General features: G+C 38.2%; 1 protein-coding gene across 5 annotated transcripts; it reads left to right on the top strand.

Moving 5' to 3' along the window:
* Positions 1-27,853, top strand: Dab (DAB adaptor protein). 5 transcript variants are annotated; one of them, XM_076124819.1, is made up of 20 exons: positions 1-253; positions 1,955-2,044; positions 3,688-3,902; positions 5,725-5,868; positions 8,558-8,707; positions 15,816-16,016; positions 16,359-16,556; positions 18,148-18,732; positions 18,943-19,128; positions 19,336-19,502; positions 19,719-19,812; positions 19,991-20,610; positions 21,332-21,708; positions 21,977-22,141; positions 22,481-22,583; positions 22,788-23,162; positions 23,437-23,510; positions 23,832-23,913; positions 24,183-24,458; positions 24,701-27,853. In XM_076124819.1, exons 2-20 carry the CDS (start codon positions 1,975-1,977, stop codon positions 25,086-25,088), a joined length of 4,470 nt encoding a protein of 1,489 aa, XP_075980934.1. In that variant the 5' UTR covers positions 1-253; positions 1,955-1,974; the 3' UTR covers positions 25,089-27,853. The 5 variants fall into 5 exon arrangements, with proteins under 5 accessions (XP_075980934.1, XP_075980935.1, XP_075980936.1 ...); XM_076124820.1 differs by lacking the exon at positions 1,955-2,044 and adding an exon at positions 2,325-2,458; XM_076124821.1 differs by lacking the exon at positions 1,955-2,044.
* Positions 27,854-27,980: the final 127 nt, after the last annotated feature.

Consider the following 27,980-nt stretch of genomic DNA (forward strand, 5'->3'; position numbering starts at 1 on the left):
AAAAGAAGCCAAAATCAAATCAAGTTGGAAGATTCACAATAGCTTCCTTTCCAACGGCTTGTTATTGTATTTAATTACGAATATAGAATTGAATCGTTTACTTAAACGTTTTGCGCAAGTCATTCGCTCGGGATCATATGCCGCAAGTTCAGAAGTGAATTTTGTTTAGATTCAAAAGAAACAGTTTTTAAAACATTTATGACGATGTTTTGGATTCGAGGATCTTTAATTTAGATCATGGCTGTTATTAAAGGTAACTTCCTTTTTTATTTTTTGAGGTGATTGATAACTTTACTATGAATTGTACAGTATTTATCTTATAAAATGGCCTTACTTTTCAAGAACATCGAAGTTTATGTAAATAACTACATTCTGCTAATAAACATAGCCTTCTGGTGTTCCGGTTTCTTACTAAGTTGTTAAGAATGCATTCTTTTACATAGTTTAACTCATCTTTACTTTGTTTAACTTGTCAGTTTTAAATAATAAGACATTGTTTGTGTACATAAGGTACCTACTAATTCTATCAATCAACCAAATTGTGGTCAGTAGTTGGCTTAATAGAATAAAATACTACTAAATATTCTGAGTTTATAATAACTCCTAGTTGGTTATAATAGGTTCTCTGATCATATTCTATGATGTGAAAACCAACCGCTTGTTTAAAAAAAAGACTACATGTGTAGGTACTATTGAAAGCAACCCTTCTGTAAACATACAATAATTTATTTAAAAAAAATATAGGTTCTATATCAGAAGTTATGGATGCCAGTACCATAAGTTTATTTGATTTCTCCTTTGCTAACTTATAGCACTGAGTTTTTTTAATTTTGATGTGGTGCTCCTTATTTGATATCCATTTAATTGCAGTGTTAAACAGGGTTCAGTTTACTTAATTGTTATCTTTGTAAAATTTATCTTAGAAATTTATTCAAAGCTTAGTTTATTTCCTTTTGTCACATAATTTTTACACTTTACTATTTTATCTATGGCCAGTTATTCTGGAATAGGTACCTAGTTCCCTCTTCAGATTAGTAAGTATGTAACTGTCGTTTTTATACTTTCAATTATATATTTAAATAAAATAATTTTACTTAGTTACACCATCATCCATATTGAAAATAATATCTATTTACAGAACAAATATTATTACAGTTTTATTGTCCTTGTACTTTGAAACTATGATTAATTATTATTATGGTGGCCATGAACATAAATATTATTAAATATTTAACAACCCCACTCTATACTATCTTATCAGTACTTAAATTGGCTGTCACTTTCCCAACACCAGAGATTAGTTCACATTTATCTTGAAGTGAACTGACAAACAACAAATCTAAAATAATACTCAAATACGTACATTCATATTACGAAACATATTTGACGTATTCCTAAGCATAATGTTACGACATTCGAGCCTTCTCACATTCATAACAATAGTGCCATCAGATTGACACCAAGTGAAAAAAACTCGCATAAATATTAACGAAGTCCCGACACAGAATATTTAACACAGTTTCATTGAGGGAGCCATAAAAGTTGTACGAAGTGGAGATCGGGAGCGAATATTGATTAGGGGTGGTTGTGGCGCGTGTGTGCGCGGCGGTGCGCGAGGGGCGCCGGCCGAGTGCGCGCGCCGCGACTGCGTGCGCCCAGCGCCCATGTGGTGGCCACCGCAGCGGTCGGGACCCTCCATTGCCATCCCGATTATACACTCATGATAAATCCACAAAGTATCCAGTATTCCTGGCTCTTTTACCTACGAGCGCGGCGCGCTAGTCATGTGAGCCGGGTCGGCGCCGCGACCCACCGCTACGTCGCCCGTTGCGAACGACGGCATAAAAATCAATAAATGTAGTGTAACATGGATATTGCATTTTTATATTAACAGTGCCTGTAATGTAGTCGCGCGACGTGTGGAGTGTGTTCCAATAGTGTATTTGTATTTCAGTGAACATATAAAAAGTTCCGATGTTCAATCACAAGTTACCGACTGACTTTCCAATGCAAACCCTTCGTAAGAAAACCAGCCCTTGCAAATGTGAGTCCGTAACGTGTTTAGATCGAGTAAGCTTCTTGATCACCATGTTTTTCTATACTTTTGACATGACGGTAATGCGGTGTTGTTAGATAGCGCTAAATGTTACCCGAACACGTTTATTCGCATATTACTTAGCTTTGTTATATTTTGCGGTTTATGTTGTAACATGCATGGATCGGCTAGGAGCGTCACCCACTAACCGGCGGTGGACTCGCACCGTGCTGTATCATCACGTGCTAGTCCCATGTCACATGAATGACCCCCGTGGTGTTTTGGACAGAGGGTGTGTTGTGGGCCCGTGGCGGATGTGGAGCGGCGGTGCGCCGGGGGGACTAACGTCATAACTTGCTATTTGTCGGTTTGTACGGGAAATTATGCAGGTGTGTCATTTCCAGCATCTCTTACGGCAGTTCGGTGAGTACATCTGCCCTCAGATACGACATTATCTTGCTTGTGTGTACGTTTGTGTCATCGCATCGCATGTAGTGACTTCATCATTCTAGCGACTGCTTCGTTTATTATTTTTAATTAACGCCGCTGTATGTAATCGTTAAAAACTATGTCTGCTAATTCTCGTACGTATCTATTTGGGATATGAACACTATGAACAGAGCACGCAGTGAGTACGTTCCGAACTACAGATGAATATTTGAGCACGTTCTTGACATCATTTGCGTTGCTGCTGACTGTTGTCTGTCTATTGCATTTATTTTATAAACTCCGTTTTGTCCGCTCTTACGTGTTATTCAGTACAAAAATACCTATTGTCATTATTGTAAAAAAAGCTGAAACTAAATCAATGTCAAGAATTCTATAGAAATTCCAACTAATATTTTTTTCAATTGGCGCATTCTCATGCAAACCTAACGGGTATTATTAAAGATTTTACTTTGCCGGTTTTATAACTCAGAGCTATAAAAACAAATCCCACTTAACTTTTCTGTAAATAGATTAACAATCTCACCCAGGATTCCGCAAATACTCTAACGTCTTTATCCTCAGTAACAAAGCATGCTCTTTCGCAAATAACACATCTCTATATACATACGCAGTGATTACGCAGTATGCATACCACATTCCTGAAATAAGTACCTTTGTTCTGGGAAAAGTAAATTAAAAATATATCACTATGGAGCTTCGCGTGAAAGAGGTCACATAGCCGTATCACAGGTACTAGTCGGTGCGCGGCAATCGAGGATCTAAATTTAAAAACAGGAAATTCAATTAAAGTGGGAATGATGCACCGTAAACAGGGGCCAGAATAGGACACCGCTCACTTTTATTTCGCGTTGATACAGTCGCGTTGTTTGTGCTCTGAAAAAGTAAAAATAAAAACATGACATTGAAAAAGACCGAAACAAAAAGTCTTCTATCAAGAGGTGATGCAAACGATTGTGTGTGCACTAACGCTTGATTGTATATTTAGACGCTAACTGCTTAGTCTATAGCTGGTTTTATATCGTGTGACCTGTCGTTGTTAATCAAAACTTTAAATAACTGTCTTTATAAAATGAAAATTCCCTTTGTGTAAGAAACAATAACGTTCAACGACACGGCATGACGGCATTGGCACTAAAGTTCAAGTATCAAGGGCTTTGCGGTGAAGACAGTGCTTATTCTTATAGTTATAAAATGTTGTTTAGATAAGAACGATCCGGGCCGTTTCCTGGGGGAGGGGGTGTCGTTCCGCGCCAAGCTGATCGGCGTGCTCGAAGTGCCTGAGGCGAGGGGGGACAGGATGTGCCAGGAAGCGCTGGCTGACCTGAAGATGGCCATCCGCGCCGCGGGGGAGCACAAGCAGCGCATACAGGTCCACGTCGCGATAGATGGACTCAGGCTCAGGGATGACAAGACCGGGGTATGTTGACTCTTTTCTACATTTATTACAGAACAACTAGCCTTACATACATCAGTGAAGCCTAGCTTTTTATTCTTTTTGAAGTTCGAGAATCCCCAGGCCGTAAAAACGACATCTATTTCCATGAGATGTACTAAATGTCTTCAGTTGGTCTTACTTTTTTGGGGTTCCCGACATGGCTTGGCCATGTATAGAACAATGGGTCGTTAAGAACATAATTTGGAATCTATCCAAATTTAATCCTGCCTAGCAGAATACGCAAAAGATATTGGTAGTCTCGATTTTTTTTACATAAATCTTTATCCAGTTCCATTACTATTTTTTTATGTTTTTAACCGTATTATTCATGTTCAAATCTAACAAAAGAATACATTTCTTAAGAAGTTATCTCCACAATGTCATAATGCATTCCAGGTTCCTTGCTCAGGGCAACGTATATTTAGCGTTATTTCTTAGCTGTTAAGGTTGGATTTTCTTCAGAGCTGTCAGTTATGAGCAAAAAAAACGTGCACAGCTATATCCTCGCTCATCTCCGATCACAATCCGCCAGGAAATCAAAAATTATATATCAGACGGGAAATCTAAAAACTGTTGTCGTCATATAAGACCGACTCGCGCATACATTACATTAATACAAGACTCAAGTTCATTTCAATAAAATGATGCACCTACATACTTTATACATCCTATTAACAAGTATGTTGTGTATTCTCAAGTACATTTTAATATTTTATTAGTTTTAGCGTGTTAGTGAAGTTGTTGACACTATAACACCAAGATCGTTGCACTGGGTATAATAAATTCAATTGTAATAGATCAAACATAATATGAGTGCCTCGTAGGTTTTAACCCAGCTATAGCATTTTGACAATTTAAACTATTACAATGAAACGTCATTATTGCCATATTTAAAAAATAAAACTCATGCATTCAATAAAAAAATACTTCGTCTCAGGTATGTTTGCAATGCATACATACGCAAGGGCCAAAGCAATATTTCGGAAGTTGCTTATAATCAAGCAGTGTTTTCGTATATGATTTTTTGGCATTCCCTTTAGTTATTTACTAGTTAATGAACATGACATAATATGATCTACTCTCTTTCATCCGCCATTCCCTATAGAGTTGTTGTTTGAACACCCGCATCTCGTTAGTGTTAGGTCCCAATGTTTAAACTCTAGATTGCTACTGAAAATTTCACGTAAAGGAAACCTAACTTTGCTCTCTGGGAATAGGAATTACAGATTGCGCTTGCGACTGCAAATTGAATAATAAATGCGAGCTTACTATAAAATAGTAAAACGTTTGTGCAATTCTCACACAGACAAAATCCTAGATTTGACTTGTGGTCTTTGACCCCAACTGTCATACCCTCGGTAATCATCGTAACAAAAACCTGGATTTAAAGGCTTTTTAGCTCGATCCGGGTTTTGCGTGCTAGACCTCTGTGCATGTCATTCTTAATTCGCCATAGATGCAATAATTGTCATGTTAAAATGATCAATTAACTGCACGTTTGTCGAAGTGGTTAACGTGGTCACTTGCTTTGCCACAATAACCGTTGCGCCTGGTGTGGTGGGTTCGATTCCTAACTAAGACTAATATACATATGTGTGATCAGCACTATTGACGTGGATGTAAATAAGAAAACATTAAGGGGAATGCAGGTCTGTCAGTCATGTTTACTATGGTCCGAGCTCTGCTTAGTTTGAATCAGACCGTGTGTGAGATTTCCAATGATATTTATTTATTTAATTAATTCTTCGTTTAGTAAACGTTTAGTAAAAACAAAAACACTATTATAAACATATGTTTATGTTAGGACTCCCTGTACCATCACCCAGTGCACAAGATCTCGTTCATCGCGCAAGACATGACGGACTCGAGAGCGTTCGGTTACATCTTCGGCTCCCCTGACACTGGCCATCGGTTCTTCGGCATCAAGACTGATAAAGCTGCTAGTCAAGTAAGTACACTATCATTTTATTATAACCTCCTATATGACCTCCGTGGTGCAGTGGTTTAAGTTGTCAAAATGTCTCTACCATTGATTCGTGGGTCAGATTCCCACACGGAACAATTATATGTGCGATCCACAAATAGTCATTCCGGGTCTAGTTGTACTTTGTGCTGTCTACTGTTTATTTACTAAAGACAATCTTGTTCTGTTATTTTATTGTAACTTTACTTTTCATAACTCTTCCATGGTTAGCAATTTTTGCCGAAATTAGTTAATCATAGATAGTTATGACGTAATAATAATATTATTATTACAATTGATCGCAAAACAGATAGTTTTTTAATTTAAAAAAATATAATGTGCCAACTTTCAGTTAAAGTTGAACTCCTATTGCAGGGTTTCTTCTTGTTTGTTTATATAAATAATATAAACAATATTTGTTTTTATCAAAACCGCAGTTTCCCGTTATTTAGGCATAGCGATAACAAAGTCCATTGTCCTTTTTATTGTTTGTGTTAAAGTAGTTTATTATTTCTCCTATCAACTGTAGGTATGCTTGAATTGTAGAAAAGAATGTAACTATTTCCTTTAAAATCCCATATTGGTATGTATGAATTATATTTACTTAATTTAAGATAAGACTGAAGAAATGTGGCTTTTCTCTTTTATATGAATCATTTCCTGTTTCGTTTTGTATGAATCAGTTTATTTGCTGAACACATTGTCAAGATTTCTGCATTAAGAAATATTTATTTTATAACGGAACTTCGTTAAGGGTCGCGCCATTTTAAAGAAAGGCTATCTTATAGTATATCTGTGTCATACAACGCTTACACACTGAGAATATTCTAGACTTGTATAATAATATGCTCGTTTTAGTATGCCTATATTAATTTGTAAACTGTTCCAAATGTTTTTTGCCAAGACATAGTTAGACTCATAGTTCACGAAACGCGTTTAAATTTGCGTATACGCCCGTATACGTAGGCACACATCACGTATACCTACAACTACGAATCATGCGAACATCTAATTACAAATTTTGCTTTCTTCATGTCACATTCAGACACCATCTGTAACAGATACGAAAGCATATACAAAAACCGATAACTCATAGCTGTTGTACCTAGCTCTTTGCCAGTGATTTTCTTTGTTTTGACTGTGCCATTATACACTAGGCCTACACCGTAATGTGAACCAAGTTTTATACGGTCCAAATGTATATATAGTGTAAATACACCCTTACTCTAAGGTAAGGGCCCAATCTAATTACTATTCTATTGTACTAAGTGCTCCCGGACACGCTACAAAGCTTTGCAAGTGGGATCTGTTAACAATTCATCACTAGGCGAAAACTGTAGAAACGTATCGCATCGTAAGATTAAATTTTGCAGCACTCGTATTAAAGACTAGCTGACCCGCGCAACTTCGCTTGCGTCACATAAGAGAGAATGGGTGACATGTTCCCCCGTTTTTGTAACATTTTTTACTCGTACTCTGCTCCTATTGGTTTTAGCATGATGATATATAGCCTATAACCTTCCTCGATAAATGGGCTATCTAACACTGAAATAATTTTTCAATTCGGACCAGAAGTTCCTGAGATTAGCGCGTTCAAACAAACAAACAAACCATCAAACAAACAAACAAACTCTTTAGCTTTATAATATTATAGTATAGATTATGAATTCGTATAAATAACGTCATAATGATATAAACTGCTAAATAGATTAGCGTGGCGTTTGTCTTGAAGGCACAGACAAATACGTAATGCTTACGATATTTGTAATCCTTTAAAGTCATTATCATTCGCCGCTTATGTCGTGAGGCGATCGTTGTATTCGGCTTATCGATTTGCTCCGAACAAAAATGCGCGGTTAATAAGCGAAAAATAGGATACTATTATCAACCAATTCAATAATAAGTAGTTAAGAAAGCCTATATTTTTTAAAGGGTATAGGCACGTTTTTAACACTTCATCATTACAGCTCCATCCAACCACTTAGTCATATCGTGATTATTTCTTCTACGGCACCTAGAAAGAAGAGATTATCTATTATATTATCTCTTAAAGAAAGCGCCCAGTAAGCGCAGCGAGGCAAAGAGATGTGATCTGCGAAGCGGCGAGCCGTGTTACCCCTTTATAACTCTACTACTAATCAAAGCATTAACGGAGTATACCTAACCCTGGTGACACAAGTCTTATACTACTTCGACCAGCGTATAGTTACCGTACAAATAACACTCTAAAACCTCGAAAATCTCTAAAATGAACACTGTTGGAACAATAATTTTGTTAGAGCCTACTACCGTTGGACCTAGGGACTTATTTTACAAATGTACTTTCTGTCTGATAATAACAGTCAACCGGAATGACATCGACGCTCTTCGCGATTTCAGACTAAAAAATATAAATCGTATTTAAGTATATTTTCTAGTTTGAAATGAGGTCCTGAATTTTATAGTCATACGAAAATATTTATTCTGTAATCCATCTATCAATACTTATGCTCTACTGCTAAATGAGTATTTTCATTCATCTGTTATTTTTCATTTGTCACGTCTTACAAGTGTGGGTGCAATCCAACCCCAGAATCATATTTAAACTTCGACGTGACGTTATGACCTAATAGCCCCATGACGTAATAATTAAATATCACCATCTTCAATATTAAACCTGTTTTCTTCTTTTTAGGTAGTAATAGCGATGAGAGACTTATTCCAAGTGGTGTTCGAGCTGAAGAAGAAAGAGGTAGAGATGGCCAAACAGCAGTTAGAAGGCAAAACGGTGACCAGCACCCTTGTCCGGCACGCGACCAATGCCTCCACTGAAAGTAAAACCAAGGTAATTATAATACCATACGCATTACTCACATTTTAATTACGATATTCCAATTCAGAATAGTTTGAAATACATTTGAAAATTCTAAGGATTTTGTAATGAATTCTGCTTAAACTTTAATAAGGTCGTAAAAGTATTTTTTTAGAATGATTAGGATTCTCTCGGTCTGTAACATACCTCATCGTGGTACGCTATTAATCTGAAATTACTTCAATAAATGTGCATACTTTGGTGTCTGTCGCGTAGAAAATGTATAAATATGCAGTCAGATAAATTCTGAAGTCATAAACGAAAATTGCATACGAAATGTTAAGTTCGAATAGCAGCACAAAATAGCGTGTTGGCGGCAACCTGGTAGTTATCATCTTACCTAGAAGCAAAGACTTTACTTTTCATAACGTTTTCTAAAATTGAATTTCAAATCCCAGCTACTTTTCAATTGTACCATTCGAGATGCTAATCAAACACTGGCCACAAACAAATCAACAACACTAGCCTTCGAGGTGCAGTTTCAATGGCAAAACGACATAAGTGGTCATAATTCGCTTTCTTTATATGCTTTTCTTTCACTGTAGGTGCGACATATCGATTGTTGTTCAAACATCGAATAACTCACTCTTGCAATGTAAACAATTGTATAGTGTATAGTAGAAGTGCTCGGACGTAGTAGGTTGGCATATTTTCAATGTAATCGATGGTGTAAAGTGTTGTGAAGATGTGGCTGGCCACGCAGAATTTGACTGTGGATATTAGAAAAAAGGTTTAGTTGTTTTTTTTATTTCTATGTAGTAGGTTGATATGCAATTATTCTTAAAAGTTAATTATTTTCGTTTGTCGCGCCAAAAAATATTTTGTTTAAATGTTTTATCTGGGACTGCCAAAAAATATTTTCGGATGCTTACCTTAAAGTTACTACTGTAAGTAAACTGTTGTATAGAGTAATAAGTCAAATAAATTGAATGGAAGTAATTAATATTATAAACTAAAGTCTTAACTAAAAATTATAGCGTATAATTTTCGAAACCCAGACGAACCAACATTATAAATTAAATCAAATGTTATTATGTTTTGATCCTGTTTCTGTCATAATACATTAGTTTATTATAAATCCTAGCTTTAACGAAGGCATTTAATAATATGTACAATATAAATATAATTAGATTTTACATTAATGAAAACCGCAAATCGGCATTTTGAAGAGATAAATCGCAAGCAATGTCTCATTGTCCTACCCTATGACTAAGAGAGAACCTACTGAATCAAACCGTTGTTGTATTGTCCTCAAACAAAAGACCCTTGTCTAACCACCAGTGATATATTACTAGTTAATATAAATTACTATCGATTTATAGTTATTTAGAAACCGGTTGCCAGTCAATCGGGTAATCAGCCGGCGAGCGTGGGCTCTATGATCGTTTAAACCATTTAAATTATAAGTTATGACGTCATTGTTTGAGAGGCTAAAAACAGATTCTAATTATATAATATCGACATATTAAGGATTTGTGCCTTACTTATGTCTATCTATCTCATGATGGACCTCTTCTGTAGATTCGGTTATGTCCAAAACTCTACATTTTTTACTTTTAAAAAATACAATGAAAACCTTCTAGCTAGTTTAAAAAATGACAGTTCTTTTATAAAACGTACCATATAAGAAACGCAATCGATTAACCCACATGGCACATGTAGCTACAATAGCAGATGCTTATGATTATTGCAAAACAGATACACAGTTTTAGGCGGAACAGTAGACAAATTAGGTCATCATTTCTACCATCCCAAGCATCAGCGATTTAATGCTTAAAAAAAAGTTGCCTCTCTGAATCAATTTATTCCCGACTATAGTTTTCAATAGACCAGGAACAAAAAATATTCTAAAAGAAGTTGAATAACCACTATTGTAGTTGTATTATGCAGCATTTTAGCGCAAAACCGACTTATCTCCGGTTTCTGAGATACATTTAGCAGTAGTTTATCTATTCAATAGCGTTATATGATTTTAAACCCTATTGAATAGATAACCTACCGCTAAATGTACCTCAGAAACCAAGCAAAAGTCGGTTTTGTGCTATACGTGCTGCAAAAGTGTTGTCAAACGATGGATCGATATCAATTGAATTTTTGCTTATATTTGTAAATATCCAGCACGAGGTGATACCGGATATCAAATGCAAAACATGATGCTTCTAAAACAACTGCCTCAATGATAAATGAAGTCATTTATGTGACTGTTGTATAAAACTGAATCGAATGATAATCAATTGGGCTTGGAAAATAATAGTACCTCAAAAGTTAAATATGCCAGATTTAATGAAACTTTAGAAACTTGACTCTGCCTCTGAGACGCGGTGGGTAGTGTTTACGATAGCTGATAATGAGGTCTTGGGTTCGATTCGATTCAGGCTAAGCAGTATTGTTCTTTTCTAATTTATATTAGAATATTTTTCAATAGCAGTCCGGAGTTTAGTAGCGGGCCATAGGCTCACCACTATTACATGGGACTAACATTGTTAATGGCGAAACGTGACCTCTCAACCAAGGCTCAAGTGACAAGTCTCAAATCCTGATATTTGTATACCTGAGATAGCCACGAACCTTGCATAAAGGGCTCTCTCCCTTGTTGGACTATAATGCTTGCCGCAAAGTAGTAAGTGCCCTAAGAAATAAGTAACCTTTTCAGAATCGCGTGTACACAAACTATAAAACGGTATTGTCTTTTGAAATGCGGTTCTATGTTAAATTCGTGCACTGGTACTGGCTAATAAACCGAGCAAGCTAAAAGTATTATTTGTATCATTAACCCGTTGTAATGTCGTTTGAATTTTAATGTAAAAACAAAATGTTATACCTGCATTGTATTATTTAGTTTCTGAAAATTTTGTCGCATTCAATATTTTAGCAATTTTAGTAGGAATATACCTAAATAGGTACACATTTTTGATATCCTTATGAAATGTAGGAAAAGTGTCGATTAGATGTATCGTTTATTTATTACTACTTACTGCCGACGAAATCGTCCGCGTAAAAAGATTTCCCGGGGTAAAAGTACAAAAAATATGTTAATCCATATTTCAGACTATATTCGTACCAAACAATTGTTTTAGTGTGAATGAGTAAGACATTAGTAACATAATAATTTTACTATGTATTGCTTTTAATTCAATTGACAGTTGGGGATCGTTTTAGTGCTACTAACACTAAAGCCCTTCTCCCATTACGATACGCCCGCGCGACTCTAGTCTCGGAGACTAGTCGCCACGAAGTATCTCACATACATTTGTATGGAGACTCTCACATTACGATACTGGTATTCTACGCGTTCGCGACTAGTCTCGCGATACCCGCCGTGTTGGTCGCTTGTGCGTCGCGTCTCGCGTAGACATGCGCTTAACATGTTCGGGAGCGGATTGAACATGGAATCATTCATTTCCTAATTGGAACTATGTTCAGGAAACATGTTCGCGGAACTATATAGTTCCACCACGTTTCAAGTTTGACAGAATCTAACATTTGATAATATAGGTAGTTCCTCAGTTCCTCACAGATCCTAGGTGCTATAGAAACTGTGAGAAATTGAGAACAAAAAAACTGCAAGAGCTTCATCGTCACTGGAGTCGCTCGACATAACGTCAGTCTACAAAAAACGAGTTTGCACAAATGATGAATTTAGTAACTTTTAAGTTGCATAATATGCGAGCATCGGGTAGCGAACATGTATCCAACTAGTATTATACTCGAGTATCGTACCCTACAAGTATCGTAATGGGAGAAGGGCCTAACGACTATTAGTATCTAGGCGACCGCTTAGGTGTTTAGCAAAAAGTATTGTTAATTTTAAAAACATGTCCTCAATATTCACTCAACCATCTAAACTCTTTTCAACATCTTTTACATAACACTGTAAAACTGTACCGAGTCATTACATAATATACTTACATATAATATAGTACAATATACTTGCAATATAATAATCTATTCGAACGTTCAAGTACTTGGAGCACTCACAAGAACTTGTAAATAGTTTCTCAAGAGGATTTGAGAGCAACTACTTAAGATACTTGCTACTTTAGATATGTACGGATTCAATGGATAGTTAATAAATCAATACTGTTGAATACAGGAACTTATTAATTAAAACTTATAACCCGACAACAAAGTAGAGAATCTTGATCAATCTTGGAATGTAGATTTATCTACAGTACAATTAAGATTTTAAGCCGTGAGTTTCTTGTCGTGTCTTTTCACGAGTAACAGCTTTATCGAAACGGTAAAGTAACGGCTTTAACGATTTTAATAACTTTTTAAGCTTATTAAATATAGGATGTTCCCATATTTGAGTTTGAATAAGTAAACAAAAAGTAGTTGCAGCAAACAGGCAATAGTTTACTTCATAGGTCTGCAAGTGAATGACGTTCTACTTTTTTTTTGCCCCATGACCACTTTGTAGGCAAGGCTCTCTACTAAGTTGCCGGACTATAAATGTAATAAAAATGAACTATTTGCCTAATCTTTGATCAACTTCGGTCAGACATTGACGGCTATGTCCGATAAAGTTGTAATTACGACAACTTATATGGCTCTTGGTTGTTAATGGCGATAAACTTGCTTGAACTAAGCAAGAGTTTGTTTCTGACAACTTCTTTTGTTCTGCAAGCCGTCTTATGTAATGATAATAAGATATTTTTTACATGGATAGTTTAAATTATGTACTTACGCATTTAATCCTTATACTTTGTTCTAATCTAACAGTAGGACCCACGTCTTGTGATGAGCATTACCACAAAAACGCATTAAAAAGAACAACTATTTTCTGGTAGTAAATTTGACTCCGTGGAAAATTTTCCGTCATAGAGTATCCTTATACTACAAGTACCTACTCATAATAGGTATTTTATCGAAACCAATTCTACTGCTGCACGATTTAGTAACAAACATATAAACTTCATACCGCATGAAGGATGTTCATAAAGTAAATGCAGTTGTACAGTCGTCACGGGGCGGAAGGATGATACACCGGTTTGTGCTCTCGTTTACAATCTTGAACACCTTGAAGAACGTACCCACGTCTCACAATGGTGCTCATAGCAATGCACGTATAATGCAATGAATATACTTTTGTTCACCATATACCTTTAATAAAAGTTGTGCATCTGCCTCCCTAGCACAAACTTCCACCGATATTGCAGTCTTAAGTATGGAAATTTTGACGCTATCAGGTGTCGATAAAAAAAAAACGTTATTTGTTACCTAAAGAACGGCAGTCAGCTCGTCTCATATCTCATGGGCCTTACAATTTACTTAGAGGGCAAAACGTGGATGTCTTTCATACACCTCTGCCTGCTTCTTCGGGTATTTATATTACAGGCGTGATGTTTGTAATGATCGTACAAAGCGGTGTTCCCTGGTCGCTGCCTACCCCTGAAGGACCCCTTATAAAGTTATCTGAAAAACGCATCTCATTTCGTATTTTCTTCACTTAAATAAGAGCGCAATAATTAAATAAAGTGAACCTAATTACGTCATTACTGTCTTACCACGAATGAACTGTACCGAGATAAAAATTCGTCCATGACTTCAGAATACTCGCGTAAGGGACAATATACTTTAGTAAGGACAAATACCTACGTGCTACATGCTATATATAAAACCGGACAATTATATGATTTTAAGGCTTTAGGCAGCCCTGCGGTCTGGTTCTGCATATTGTTATATATTCATTTGTACAGGATAAAGTAATTGCATTAATGAGCAATATAAATATAATAAATAATGTTTGGATAAACATTAGGTCCGAAATGTGTTAAACAGTCTCTTCACAATCCGTAGTAAGGAAATTATACGTGTTTATATGTTAATTTTCACAACAGGCTACAAAACTTAACTTCGAAGATCCTAATTGCCTAAGAAAAATAGACCCAAAATCTGTATATTATACAGCATTTGACCCAATTACCTATGTTACTGCTTATTTTGAACATCCCCTCAGACAATAAAAAATAATAAACATAATTTAGTTTGTCCCAATTTTGGCAAACGACTTGTACGACGATGCCAAGTATTAAATCGATAAAACAGTAGGTAGTCTGCGATACACGCGCTACCAAAGAAACTTTACTATAAAGAACTTAGTTTAGTTTTTGTTAGCTTATCTGCTAAAAGCATAATAAAAGCTTTTCTTTGGTAAAAGTATGGAAAACAATAAAGTTATATTACTTTTCAACGAGATCTACGAATAGATAATTGGGCGAAATTCCAAAAATAAGAATATCATTTCGTGTTATTAAACAGTTTCTGGTTCAACCTTTTATTTTAATGATAAGTTACTTAAAATCGGCAAATTCCGTAAAATTTTTCAATAATTAGCTATTTAATTTCCTTTATATACACACATAGTCTTCCCTTTATGGGTCTGCCTTTATACAGACAAAAATAACATAAAGATGCCTTTAAAAAACTCATGTACATAAATAAAACGTACATACATACATTTTAATGATTCATTTGATATTCGCAAAGGAACTCTGTAAGGAGCAGACGTCCTTGCGAGATACAGCGACCAACGACACTTAAATTATTACAAGTTATTATCGATACTGTTATCAATGCCCGCAATTATACGCGATGGTTTACATTGATAGTTCATGGTCAAGGTTTTATAGATAACACTCGCAGGACATTGCACTTTATGATATGAGGACGTCGTATAAATAAGGATTGTTAATTTTATTGTGTAATGTTTTTTGATGTAAGTTGTTAAAGATTACGATATTACTAAGTACTCTTGTTTTAATAGGGAAATAATTGAAAACATTGCAGACCTATTTTTAAAAGCGCCGTTACTTCGAGAACTTATATCAACATCAATATTTACGTTTTCCTCACGTTATACGCGTAGATGCAAAGCAAGTTAAGTAATACCTATTCGGAAAAATTGACATTACCTAATAAACGTTTCGACTAGTGAATAATCAAGCAAGACCGTTTTCTTTGACGACTTAAAAAGCAAAACACCATCCAATGCAAGCAATCACAAAGATGAGATACCTACTCTATAAACTGCGTAAAAAGTAGGGCTCAATTTTAATAAAATCATTCTCCTTGCGACCAGAGTATATCATCAGTGGGTGAGACGAGCACGCCGATCTCTAAGAGCGTTGACACGGGCGCGGAGGGCGGCGTGGCGGAACTAGTCGACTTGGAGCAGGAGCTCAGCTCGTTGCGCCGGGGACTCACGCAGGTGGAGGGTCTCACGCCTTCCACTGATCCCTTCGGAGATTCCTTCACTACTCTCCCGGCCACGCAGGTCAATGTAAGTCCACGCTTGAGTTTACGAAGGTCACGAGCCTCTCCGAAATTACCTGAGTTCTGTCACACAGTAGCGGCAACTATACAGCGCCAAACATGATTTTAATTACTGTAGATCTTTATAGTCCCCGGCGCGCAGTCTGTGTCATTTACAAACAATAATCATCTAGAGAAGTTGAAATCTACTGATTCTTTTTTTCATATGATAACAAGTACGACACAGATTGCTATTGTTTGCAATGCATAAGAACATAGGAGGTAGTTTTGAACGAGTACCTAAAACCTACCTAGCCTTTATACATCGTTTCCACTTATAACCTAAATCACTTTTCTTTTACTATTGCAGAAAGGCCTTCTACCCCCTCCTCCATCGGGGGCCTCCACCCGAGGGCGAAGCACCCCCGCTACATCAAGTACTCGTACAGTCTTCAGTCCGGGGAAGACGGCGCCTGCCTTGCCATTCGACCTGGCCACCGTCGCGGCGGAGTTCGAACCGACACCGGCACTTGTCGACAACCTTACCGACACACCAGTTACTATGGATGTACGTATATATATTATGTATAATGTATTCAGTTCTCGTTTAACGTAATGTTTGTGGATTTATCTTATACACTTTAAGGCCTGAGGAACAGCTTTAAAGTTAACGGTTCTTCGCAATATCGGTGTTTCTGAAGACTTGATTCTAATTAAACATAACAATAATCTTAAAAGAAAGCCATATTAAGTTTATAAAAATAAAGCAGATGTACACTTAGAAGTAAAAGCTAAATAATAATTTTAACTTTTATAGTTGTACTCATAGGAAATTTACTCACAGCAATCAGAAATCTAATTTATCAAAAAATATAGTAAGCTTTGCGTTTACAAATAAACTAACATGAACCTCCGATAAGTCCACAAATATTACCGTAAAATAACTATTAAGCAGCATTTGAATGTTTTATATACGATCCCTAAGTGAATGAACTACTTTGCGTGTCAAATAGGAATTGCCAATATTTATTTTTAGGTATATTTATGTAAATGATATTTTGTTTTTCAACATTGAACGCTTGGTGGAGAATTGCCCTTGGGGAGTTTACATGGCGGGCGTATTTTAGTCACGTAGAAACATGTTTTTGTACGCTTCTTTGCTTCTGTTGACATCTGTGAAGCAATATACGTATACGTATAAGTGTACGTATACGTGTACGCTAGCCGGACAGTCTTATATAGAATCAAAGGAGCGTCAAAATATGAACTTAATGGTGTCTAAAATATACCTGTTGTGTAAAATCTCTAAATTATTATTATACAATTAATTTCTTAATTTTCAGTGTTTTATTTGACAGATATTTTGTATTGTGATAATCAAAGTATTTCTTGTAGTTGTGAACTTATTTTGGCAAATGTATGTTTAATATACTTGTGTTACTGTATGTGTAAGTGACCGACTGTTTAGTACCCTATATAGTGCATGACCCTTTGGTATTCTGCTTTTGGGAATGTACCAAATATTATTGCGAATGGAAAGAAATATCTATAAAAATGTTCACCACTTAACCTCGAATTTGTTAATATTCTCCTTTGTGTTTATGTAAACTGTTTTATGAATTTTATTGCACCTATTTTTCATAGATATTTCAAACTAAATCCATAATTTAGTGACATTAGTATAGTCCATTCTATCATCAGCTCATTCAATATATCGCAATAATATTTGGTACAGTACGTAGAGCTCCCTGTCTGTGACGTCTGGTCTCCTTATGCTATAAGACTGAATATTTATGTGGACGTGACGCTTAATCTACTACTTCAATTAAATTCTAAAGTATACCTAAAGCATGTCGCTACCTATGTGTCGCAGTGTGGCCGCCGATGATATCGGAACGAAGTAATCCTTTGCTATGGGAAACCTCGCACGATTCGATGACCCGGTTTATTTGCACAAGAGATACGCACTTGCGCGGTTATGTGTTTAGACGCACGCTTTCATGATTGTAGAACGATTTTTATTTGACAAAAACCTTTAATGAGATAATGAGGATTACTTGCATCATGAATGTGATCAGATAACAGTAGGAGTATTGTAAAACGAGTGTCGCAATCACGTCTGCAAATAGTTAGTCTTATGGTGCGTGCCTGTGTTACAGGTGAGCCAGCCCAGCTCGTCCACGACGCAGTCGCTCAGTTACGACGTATTCACCGAACTAGACCCCCTCGGTACCGGCCGGAGTAAACCTTACGTTGACAAAAAACTCTTCTTTCAGGAGCTCAAAAATCCGCCAAAGAAAGTGCTCAAAGACCTGGTGTCGACCACACAGAGTCTTATATCAGACATATTGCCGGTCACTGACAGTAAGATAGAGCATTACGGGCCGGCGACGACGATGACGTCACTGTCGAGACACTCGGGCGGGTCCGTAGCGATCGTCAAGCCGCCGCAGAGCGCCATGTTCAGTGCCAACTTTTTCTCGTCAGATCCCTTCGCGGAAACAGATCCTTTCGATAACACAGATCCGTTCTCGGACTCGTTCAAGGACGACCCGTTCACGAGCATGCAGGACTTTCCCAAGTCGAGTGTACTGCGCGTGGATGAGATCAAGAGTAAACTGAGCCGGGACACGCCCCTCGACGAACCGAAGCCGCTGGAGAACGGGAAGAACGTGTTCAACGGACCGCTGCAGGTGTCGCTGCCGCCGGAGCCGGCGCCTAAGTCGCCTAGATTGCAAAGACAGGTAGATCACTCCCGCCATTGATTCGGTCATCGCCATCACCATCACATCGCCAGCTCGAGATCATCATTCCTTGCTATTAAAAGCTCGTATCCGACGGCTCCTCGCTATATGATTTAATATATTTTCGTGCTAAGCTACGGTATTCACAAGTGTCAAAACATATGTCAAACCAAAGCATGTATTATAACTATTGCACCGGGCACGTTCCAGAGCACGGACAGCATGTCGGTCCGCCAGCGGCCGGTGGCGAGCAGCAAGCCGCTGGACAGCGCGTCGCCGCCGCCGCCGCTGCCGCCCAAGAAGGACGCCGCCAGCCGCCCGCCGCCGCGCCCGCCGCAGGACCACGACGACGACGCGCCGCCGCTGCCCAAGCCCGCCATGAGGAGGGAACCTGCCGTGCGTACACTCATACACTTACGACACATATTGAATCACGGATGCCCGGTTTCTGAGCACATTAAGCGGTAGTTTATCTATTCAATAGCGTTTTTTTATATGAGTTTAAACACTATTGAATAGATAAACTATCGCTAAATGTACCTCAGAAACCGGGGGTGAGTAGTTCAATACGAAATTGTGTAACAAAATGATGTTTTTGTGTAGTACGTGGTGGCGGACCGCAGCAGCAAGCCGCGCCTGTCGTCGGCGGCCACCAACAGCAGCGAGGACGAGTACCTGACGCCGGCGCCGCCGCCGCTGCCCACCGCCAGGCGCTTCGACATCACGCTCAGCCAGCTGCTCACCTGCACCATGGACGAGCTCGCTAATAGGTACACTCTCACACGTCATAACGACTAAACGTCAAGCGTAAGGACGTTAATACTGCATACACGTGTACTTTTGTGCCCGCATTCTACAAGTGTAATTAATTATTAAAAAACAGATTAATTTTGGTGAATTTTATTTCAAGCTAATATCACGCAGCTTGTATCTTTACCATCCGATTTTGTTTAGTGCTAATTAATTATTATATTGTTGGTTTTCAGACTGCGAGTTCCTGCCGCAACGCTGTCTTCTATGACTCTACCTCAACTCACCGACTACCTTAGATCTTATTTAGCAGCGGATAACGATAGAGCGGTAAGCACACATACACAGATACATACAAAAGCAAACAAAACTAAAATATATTTTACATTTACAAATGTTTGTCAGATGTTTACAAACAAAATTTTCGGACTTATATAATAAATCGTTATATAGATAAATAATAATGGCAACTGAAATGTACTCAACCAGTATTTTTTCTACATTTCAGCATATCCACGTAGAACCAGTCACTCGGACCGAAAAAGAGAAATCTATAACAACACTATCGGGCTTATCGACGCCTAACACGACCATTGAAAAGCCCATCCCTCCCCCCGCAGCGGCCATAGTGAACGACTTCAAACCGCAATTCGAAGATAACTTCGCACCGACGTCAGAAATCAGCGACACTTTTGTCGCAAATTTCGACGATTTTGATAAAAAAGCGAACCCTTCATACGACAGATACGCAGCATTTAGAGAAATACAAGAAGAGGAATTAAAAGCTAAGTCTATATTAGACCCTATTGATGCGTTAGAAGGTGAACCGAAGCAGGATTCGGACGAGAAAGAACTGACCGCGATCGACAATCTTATGAGAGCGAATCAAGAAAGGGAATCAGAGAATAAGGAATTAGCTCGAAGTCCTTTGAAGACATTGGACGAGCTGACTCTAGATTCGTTCAATATGTTCAGAAACTCTGTAAGTCCTAAGCCGTCGCAGATAGACGCTAAGATAGAAGATATAAAGTCTGTGATGAAGACGCTGCAGATTGAGAAGACGAGACGTAGTGTGTCACCACGGGATAATGGACACGTCGAAGTGAAACAGGAGGATACTAACGATAGGTACGTGCAATTTTAACTTGGATATTTTGCATAAAGCCGTATGATTTCTAGGTGTAGTTTACGTATACGTATGAACAGACGAACATTGACCCTTTGACCGTGCACCGTTAGAAATATCAATGCGGACTTTCTCTTTTCGTTTAAATACATATTATTACACAGAGCAGTGATAGCCGAGTGGTATAAGTTGACACCTCCCACGCAAATGGTCGCAGGTTCGAACCCGAGGCAACACACCAATGACTTTTCGAAGTTATGTGTGTATTAGAAATAATTATCACATGTTCCAACGGTGAAGGAAAACATCGTGAGGAAACCTTGCATGCCTAAAATTTGTTTAATACATTTATTGAGGCATACAAAGTCCCCAACCCGCACTTGGCCAGCGTGGTGGACTCAAGGCCTAATCCCTCCCTCATTACGGGAGGAGACCCTTGCCCAGCAGTGGGACATAAATGGGTTAAATTTATTTATTATTTATACATATTATTATGTGACATAGATTTTAATGTCTATAAACTGATAGTTCGAAAAAGGTTACTTTAGTCCGCGAAACATTATAACTGTTTTTAAATTAATGCAAGAGTAGACGTAAAAATGATATTTAATCATTTAAACGGAACTTTATTCTGCGAATCACTTTTACACAAAACAATAATCAGTGCTACTTACAAACCTGATGAATGTAAACAACTATTAACTGGTTAATTATTATTTCCAGATATGCCGCACTGCGTGAAATCACAATAACAGAACCATCGCAAGACGAGTTCGAGTCCATACCACCCGAAGTGCCCAAAGAACGGAAGAAATCCGACGAGAAATCTGACGGCTTCGACAATTCCGACTTCTTCGACTGTATAGACAATAGCTCGCTCTCTTTCACACACGTGGAGGACGCGTTTAGAAAGAGTCCCGTGGTGAAAGAGAGGGAAGAAGAGAAGATTATCGCTCATATTCCTATACAAGAGAAGAAGGTGGTGGAAAGTGGGATTGAGTTGACGCCGGTGCCGGCGAGGGATCTGCAGCCTCCGCCCGCGCGGTTATCTACAGGGTCTATCAGTGATGTTGTTAGTGGATCTTCGCCTGATACTAAAGGTATGTAGTAGTTTGTAGACAACGTTATACAGAGTGTTTGAATATTGAGGAGCGTTTCGAGTGCGTGTTTATCAACATGCAATTTATGTTCTTTCGATGCCTTAGTTATTTCGCTTTACCTTTATACATTACAAACTTTCAGTACTGACTGTTATTTTTTTACAACACGTGCTCGGAATCTCTTGACAAGGCAACTCAAGACATTACATTTCCTGGCAGTCAGATCCTGATAACTAAATTTTATTTTATAATGTTTTTGGTCGTACAGAGAAGTGCGTGGGCGTGGCGGGCGTGGGCGTGGCGGGCGCGGGGCGCTGGGCGGTGCTGGGCGGCGCGGCGGCGTCGGGCGGCTCGTCCGACTCGCGCGACTCCGAGCCGCGCCACCGCCCGCGCCGCGCCAGGCACCACACGCCGCCTGCACGGGCGCCTATCGGTGTGTACTGCTTACATTACTTCTAAATATCTTGTACCTAATGTCGGCTTGCCGCCAGTTACACGGAAACAAGCTTTCTGCGCAAGAGTTTCTTTGATAGTCAATTGTTCATGCGGTAAACTGGTTGACCATAGAATGGAAGACGATATGAGGAAAGAATAGTCGTAGAGCCGAAAACTTTACGCTCTCTCTGGAATACAGTCTTGGATTACAAAATCGTTAGTAAGAACAAAAACCTTAATCATAATATGAATAGATTTTTTGCCCTAACTTAAATCTACGTCTTCTGAGCTTATTGTATCGTATTATTTATGCTAATATCGATGTTAATGTTTTCAGTACAAACGTCATCGTCATCTCGTGACGTATCACCGTGGGACGAGGAGCTACCGCCGGTCACTCGACTGCAACGACCGCCGTCACACCGCGATAGAGAATCTAGGTAACACTGAACATTAACCAATGCTCTACTGAAATGTGAACTCTGTCTGGTTGTTGATAACCATGCTCTACGTTTACTACTTGTCTATATAGTTAAACTACTCAAACATGCCTAGGCTCTTTAGTCTATTAAGTTATCTGACTATAGTGAATCTATATCGAAATAAAAACACAACTACCTATAATCACTTCGATTTTCTTTCAGACACAATTCATCCGGCTCAAGAGAATGCCTCGACAGCGGCAGCGGGCGGGAGAAAGAGAAACTAAGAGACAAACGTGAAATGAGAGACAGGGATAGAGATATGAGCCGGGACGGACGCGACTCGGCTCGGGATCGGAGGGACTCGGGCAGTGGGCGGGACCGCCGTGACGTCAGCAAGGAGCGCGACCACAGGGACCATAGAGATAGGAGGGATAGACGGAGTAGGGATAGAGAGAATGACTCGTGGGACAGAGACAGAACGTATAGCAGAGAGCGGGACTATAGAGACTCGCGGAGTAGAGAAAGACTGCCGAAAGACTATAGGGAGAAAGATAGACATAGGAAGCCGAGACATTCATATGATGAGGAAGAAGAGTAAGTACTTACTTATTTTATTGACTGTTTTGTCTGCCTGTCTATATTTTAGTTCAAGCTAATCATCGAAACGGCTGAACCGATTTTAATGCGACTCATTGAAAAGTAATGGCGCTTTTGGCGGAAGATATAGGCGTTTTTGTCCCTGGATTTACGCGGATAAACCGTCTTCATAAATTAAGTCCTCGCGATTAAAGCCAGCTAGTAATTACATACTATATAATAAGATGTACAATTGTACATGCAATATAATAATATCGATGTTTCGCGTTAGTTACAGTGACGGTTGCGGGTCGGGCCGGTCGTCGCCCAGGGACCGGTGGTCGGACCAACGGTGGAGGAGAGACGGTCAGTATTTAATACATTACTTTATCATTCATATTATATACTAATGACTCGCGCAACTTCGCTTGCGTCACATAAGAGAGAATGGGTCATATTTTTTCCCGTTTTTGTAACATTTTTTACTGGTACTCTGCTCCTATTGGTCGTAGCATGATGATATATAGCCTATAGCCGTCCTCGATAAATGGGCTATCTAACACTGAAAGAATTTTTCAAATGGAACTAGTAGTTCCTGAGATTAGTGCAGTTATTCAGCTTGTAATATTAGTATAGTTAAAAAATATTCAATAGTAAGATAGGAATAATTTTACTTTTATTTTTTAGAAAGAAATTACGGTTCTCTAGGCTGGCGTGAAACAAGACGAAGAGCGGAATTGAGACAAAACGAAGATCCTACTGAAAGAAGGTGAGCACTTCGATCTAAATGTTTGTACACAACTTTGTGACAAATTTGTGACAAATTTGCGAATGCCAAAACGTACCTTAATTTGAACAAGTGTAAGACATCGTACTGTTTGTGTCATTTTTACTTGTATACGTAGACACATATATACTTTAAAACACCATTGAAAACTAAATGATATATTTGTAATCGCTTGATAACCTGTTATTTCTATTGAAACAGACCTACATACAAAGAATAATTTAATATAAAAAAATTACAATTGTTTCCAGATATGGCACGACTCTCGGCTGGTCGTCTCGTCGCGCCAATACTACCACACGTCGCGAAAGTTCCCGGGAACGGGAGCGGGAGCGGGACGTAGTGCGGGACGCGCGGCGCCGCCCGCGCCGGGACGAGCCGCGCCGCGCGCCCCGGGACTATCGCTTCTCTAACGACTTTTCGCCGCGGGACCGGGAACATACCTCGCCGTTCGATAACGACTTCCACGACACGCCCACACCCACTGCCAAGAAGAGGACTACTTATTCCAGCTTGGAAGGGACCAGGTACCTTATTTGCTTTTTTTATATGCAACCTAATGGTAGGAAAATACATATAACCAATGATAGAATATCAGAATATAAATAGGACAGACCGATCTACAGTGAATGAATATGAGCAAATGGCAATGTTAAACCAAAAAACTAACAAGCTTTCCGACAATATGGCGTGTAATTTATATAAGCTAATAAGGCCACTTTGCAGAAGGTCAAAACATAGCATTTTAATTCGTTCGTCTGATTTCTAGATTTGCCTTCGAGCCAGAAGAAGCGACAGCATCTCCCGCGTCAGGCGCGAGCAGTGCACGGGAAGGCTCAGGCGCGAGGTTCAGGTTCGACTCCGAGTCGATGTCGCCGCGCTCCATGTTCGAGGACGATTTCAACACGCCCGCGCCTCCGCGGCCTCGCACCGCCTCCATCGCCGAAGAGGAGGAGGGGGAGATCCCCCCTCTTAGAGCACGACCACCGATCACTACGAACTCATCCCGTGACATTAGAAAGTCGGATTCGGTGAATATTTTCACAAGAGAATCGGATCCGTTCGAAGGTGACGCGTTCTTCGCGTGCACGGGGTCGGACCGCGCGGCGCGGCGGGAGAACTGGCCCGGGGACTTCCAGGGGTTCGACAACGCGTGAGCTGCACTGTACTGCGCACACACTGTCGTGCCTGGCGCATGTAAACACTGGCTGTTTTACTCCTACAGGTTTGTAAAGAACGCAGGCGTTCTTGTTATTAGTACGAAATAGTACTTGCGTTGGCGGTCCAGTTTTAATCTTATGAGTTCGCTTCGATTCCTCTAAAGTTCCTACTTTATCGCCGCTCGTTTTGCGTATTTTTCGCTTCTTGTTTAGTCAATCGGTTCGTTGGAAGTGAGTGCGTTGAAAGGCTGTAATGTTTCGGAGGAAATTCGCGATATTTTGCATAGTTTGTCACGAATAGCGCCACACTTGTAGAGAAGCACGGGTGAGTGTAAATAAACGGTAACGGTAGTCTATGGGATGTACATAAGCCGAGGGGACTAAATGTAAAAGTCTTGCCGTAGTATTAAGTATAATATTTTCCATGGATCTCGTGTACCCTGAAATCCCAGTGTCTAAATATTCTAAACTTTTTGAATAAAAACTGTATTTAATAAATATTAGGGTCGATTATGTATAGAGACATTTTAATGATATGTTATGCCTTTATCTGAGCTAATTCTTGCATGGGTAACAGAATATGACGTCGAATATTTGTTAATGCACTGCGCGTCCATCTAGTCGCAAATACTAGTTAAACCGAACGTAAATCGGTTGTATTGTGAGTGATCACTTAATAAAAGCATTTTTACTTAAATAACTTTTCACAATATTAAGGTATTTCTTCAACAAATAAGCTGTCTCTTTCTTTACAATATAGTTAAAAAGAGACAGTATAGTTTGTCAATGTACTTGAATATTGTAAGAAGTGTTACATTTTATAATGAGCGTATAGTATTCGTATCCATTTTGTCCATGTACGTGTTAAATAATAATAAACTTACAATGAAGGACCTTACATTAGGAATATTATGGAATAAGTATATTGACTACTTTTATACAAATTATGACCTACTTATAAACGTAATGTAGGCTCTGATTAGTTATACAGTGTTTTGTCACTTTCAATCAATCTTGAAACACTATTGACATAATTTTGAAATATCGTTGCCGATAATTATCCCGTTTATCGTGACGGCAAACTGTCGTTCAGTCAAAAATGCCGTGGCTATTTAAAAATAAGTGTACTTATTAAGGGCACGATTAAATATCCGTCACGATATTTTTTGCCGATACGATACTCGTAGAAAAGTCTTGGTGTAGAATCTTAAAATATGTTCTTAGAATGTAGTCAATATACTTATACCCTCTAGTCGTAAGCTAACGTGACGGTCAACACATAATATACACATAGAACTACAGTTTTTTTTCACTGGATAGTTTGAGGAAACCTAAACCTATGAATAGTATCCATTGTTTTCTGTGGTTTAAAGTGCCCATAGCTTGTTGCGATCATCGGTCGGTAAACGATCTGTGGGTTAAACAAATCTTGGCGCGGACATTCCATAGATGGGTGACCGCATAGTGGTATTTGAACTGGGCGTCTCCGTTCTGCATAGAGCACGTAAAAAGTCGGTCCCGGTTGTTATCTACGACGATAAAAATCGTCAAGCCATGACAAAGGCCTTCGTGCAGCTTGAACAACTTTGACACTAGGTTGACCACTAACCTTACGATAAAGAAGAAGGTTTCTCTTTACTGTCCAGTAAAAAAAAAATATACATAGTGCCTATCTCACTTCACAAACGATAAAAATAGTATCATGCATCCTTTTCTATTTCCTTTCAACAGAATGAGATGACATGACATTGATTGAAGCTTGACATTGTTTGACATATTTAGTAGTTACCCTCTGACCATTATCTTAGTGTATTATGTATATAAAAAGGCATATACAGACTTATTTACTTAGAAACGAGGTTTCTTAATTTTTATAGTAATTATATTTTTTAATTTACTTTTATATTATCAATAACTCCAAACCATGGCAGATTTATGAATTAGAATGAAGCAAATGAGTTTTTAGCAATCATTGCAAGTGACGTTCTTTAGTCTCTGCCTGCATCCATGGAAAAAAGACGTGTTTTTATATGAAACTGACGTTTCTTGACTGTTATAGAATATACAGTCATGCAATAAATTTATATTTATCTTTATGAGATTTAAGCAAGCACGCAAGTTTTATTTTTGACGATTTCACAATATACAGTTATTGGCGATAGCCAGCAAGTAATGTGCCGAAACGTCAAGCTATGAAAGAAAAACATGACTGCGTTATTCTCATAAGTGGAATTTTAATAAAGTATTCATTCTGCAAGTCTGTATATGCCTTTGAACGCAACCTGTGATATGTATAAGCAACCCTTAATGCTTTTTTAAATCATTGATTCCGAAAAAAGTTTTACTGCATTTCATCTATGCTATTTAAGCATTTCTTTTATGTACGTAATTTATTAATTTTATTTTACCTTTTCTGACATCAATATAATTGTATTATTTTATATTTTGACTAATGATTCTTTAATAATCATTTTTAATTTTTTCTATTGAGCCTATACAGTATGAACTGTCATATTATTTAAAAAAGAGCATCTAATCGTCGATTATTGAGCAATTTTTATGCTGCTGTTATTGAATTATTTAATTCCTTAGTCCTTATTTTAAAATTAAGTTGAAAGATTATTTCCGACAAAAATCGTCATTGTCGGAAGGCATTTGATGTTAAATTAAAAATGCATTTTCATAGTTACCAGTGATTTTTATAACATATATTTGTAATACAAACTCCACTATAGATAACCGATATATGTATTTTATATGTATTTATAAATATGTATTAAAATATCATCTTAGCTTGATAGGTATCCACAATTTAGAGTATTATTGGCTGTATTTTAATTTTAACAATTAAAACTGATTTTAAGTGCAGTCAACAGAAAAAAATATTAC

The sequence above is a fragment of the Anticarsia gemmatalis genome, chromosome 17, assembly GCF_050436995.1.
Source record: "Anticarsia gemmatalis isolate Benzon Research Colony breed Stoneville strain chromosome 17, ilAntGemm2 primary, whole genome shotgun sequence".
NCBI lineage: Eukaryota > Metazoa > Arthropoda > Insecta > Lepidoptera > Erebidae > Anticarsia > Anticarsia gemmatalis.

What these genes read in the sequence shown, in the direction of transcription:
- Dab (XM_076124819.1), top strand. Translation starts at nt 1,975, where the DNA reads ATGTTCAATCACAAGTTACCGACTGACTTTCCAATGCAAACCCTTCGT. An exon ending in CTGATAAAGCTGCTAGTCAA is followed by an intron (nt 5,869 to 8,557) that starts GTAAGTACACTA and finishes TCTTCTTTTTAG; the next exon opens with GTAGTAATAGCGATGAGAGA. An exon ending in ATCTTCGCCTGATACTAAAG is followed by an intron (nt 21,709 to 21,976) that starts GTATGTAGTAGT and finishes TTGGTCGTACAG; the next exon opens with AGAAGTGCGTGGGCGTGGCG.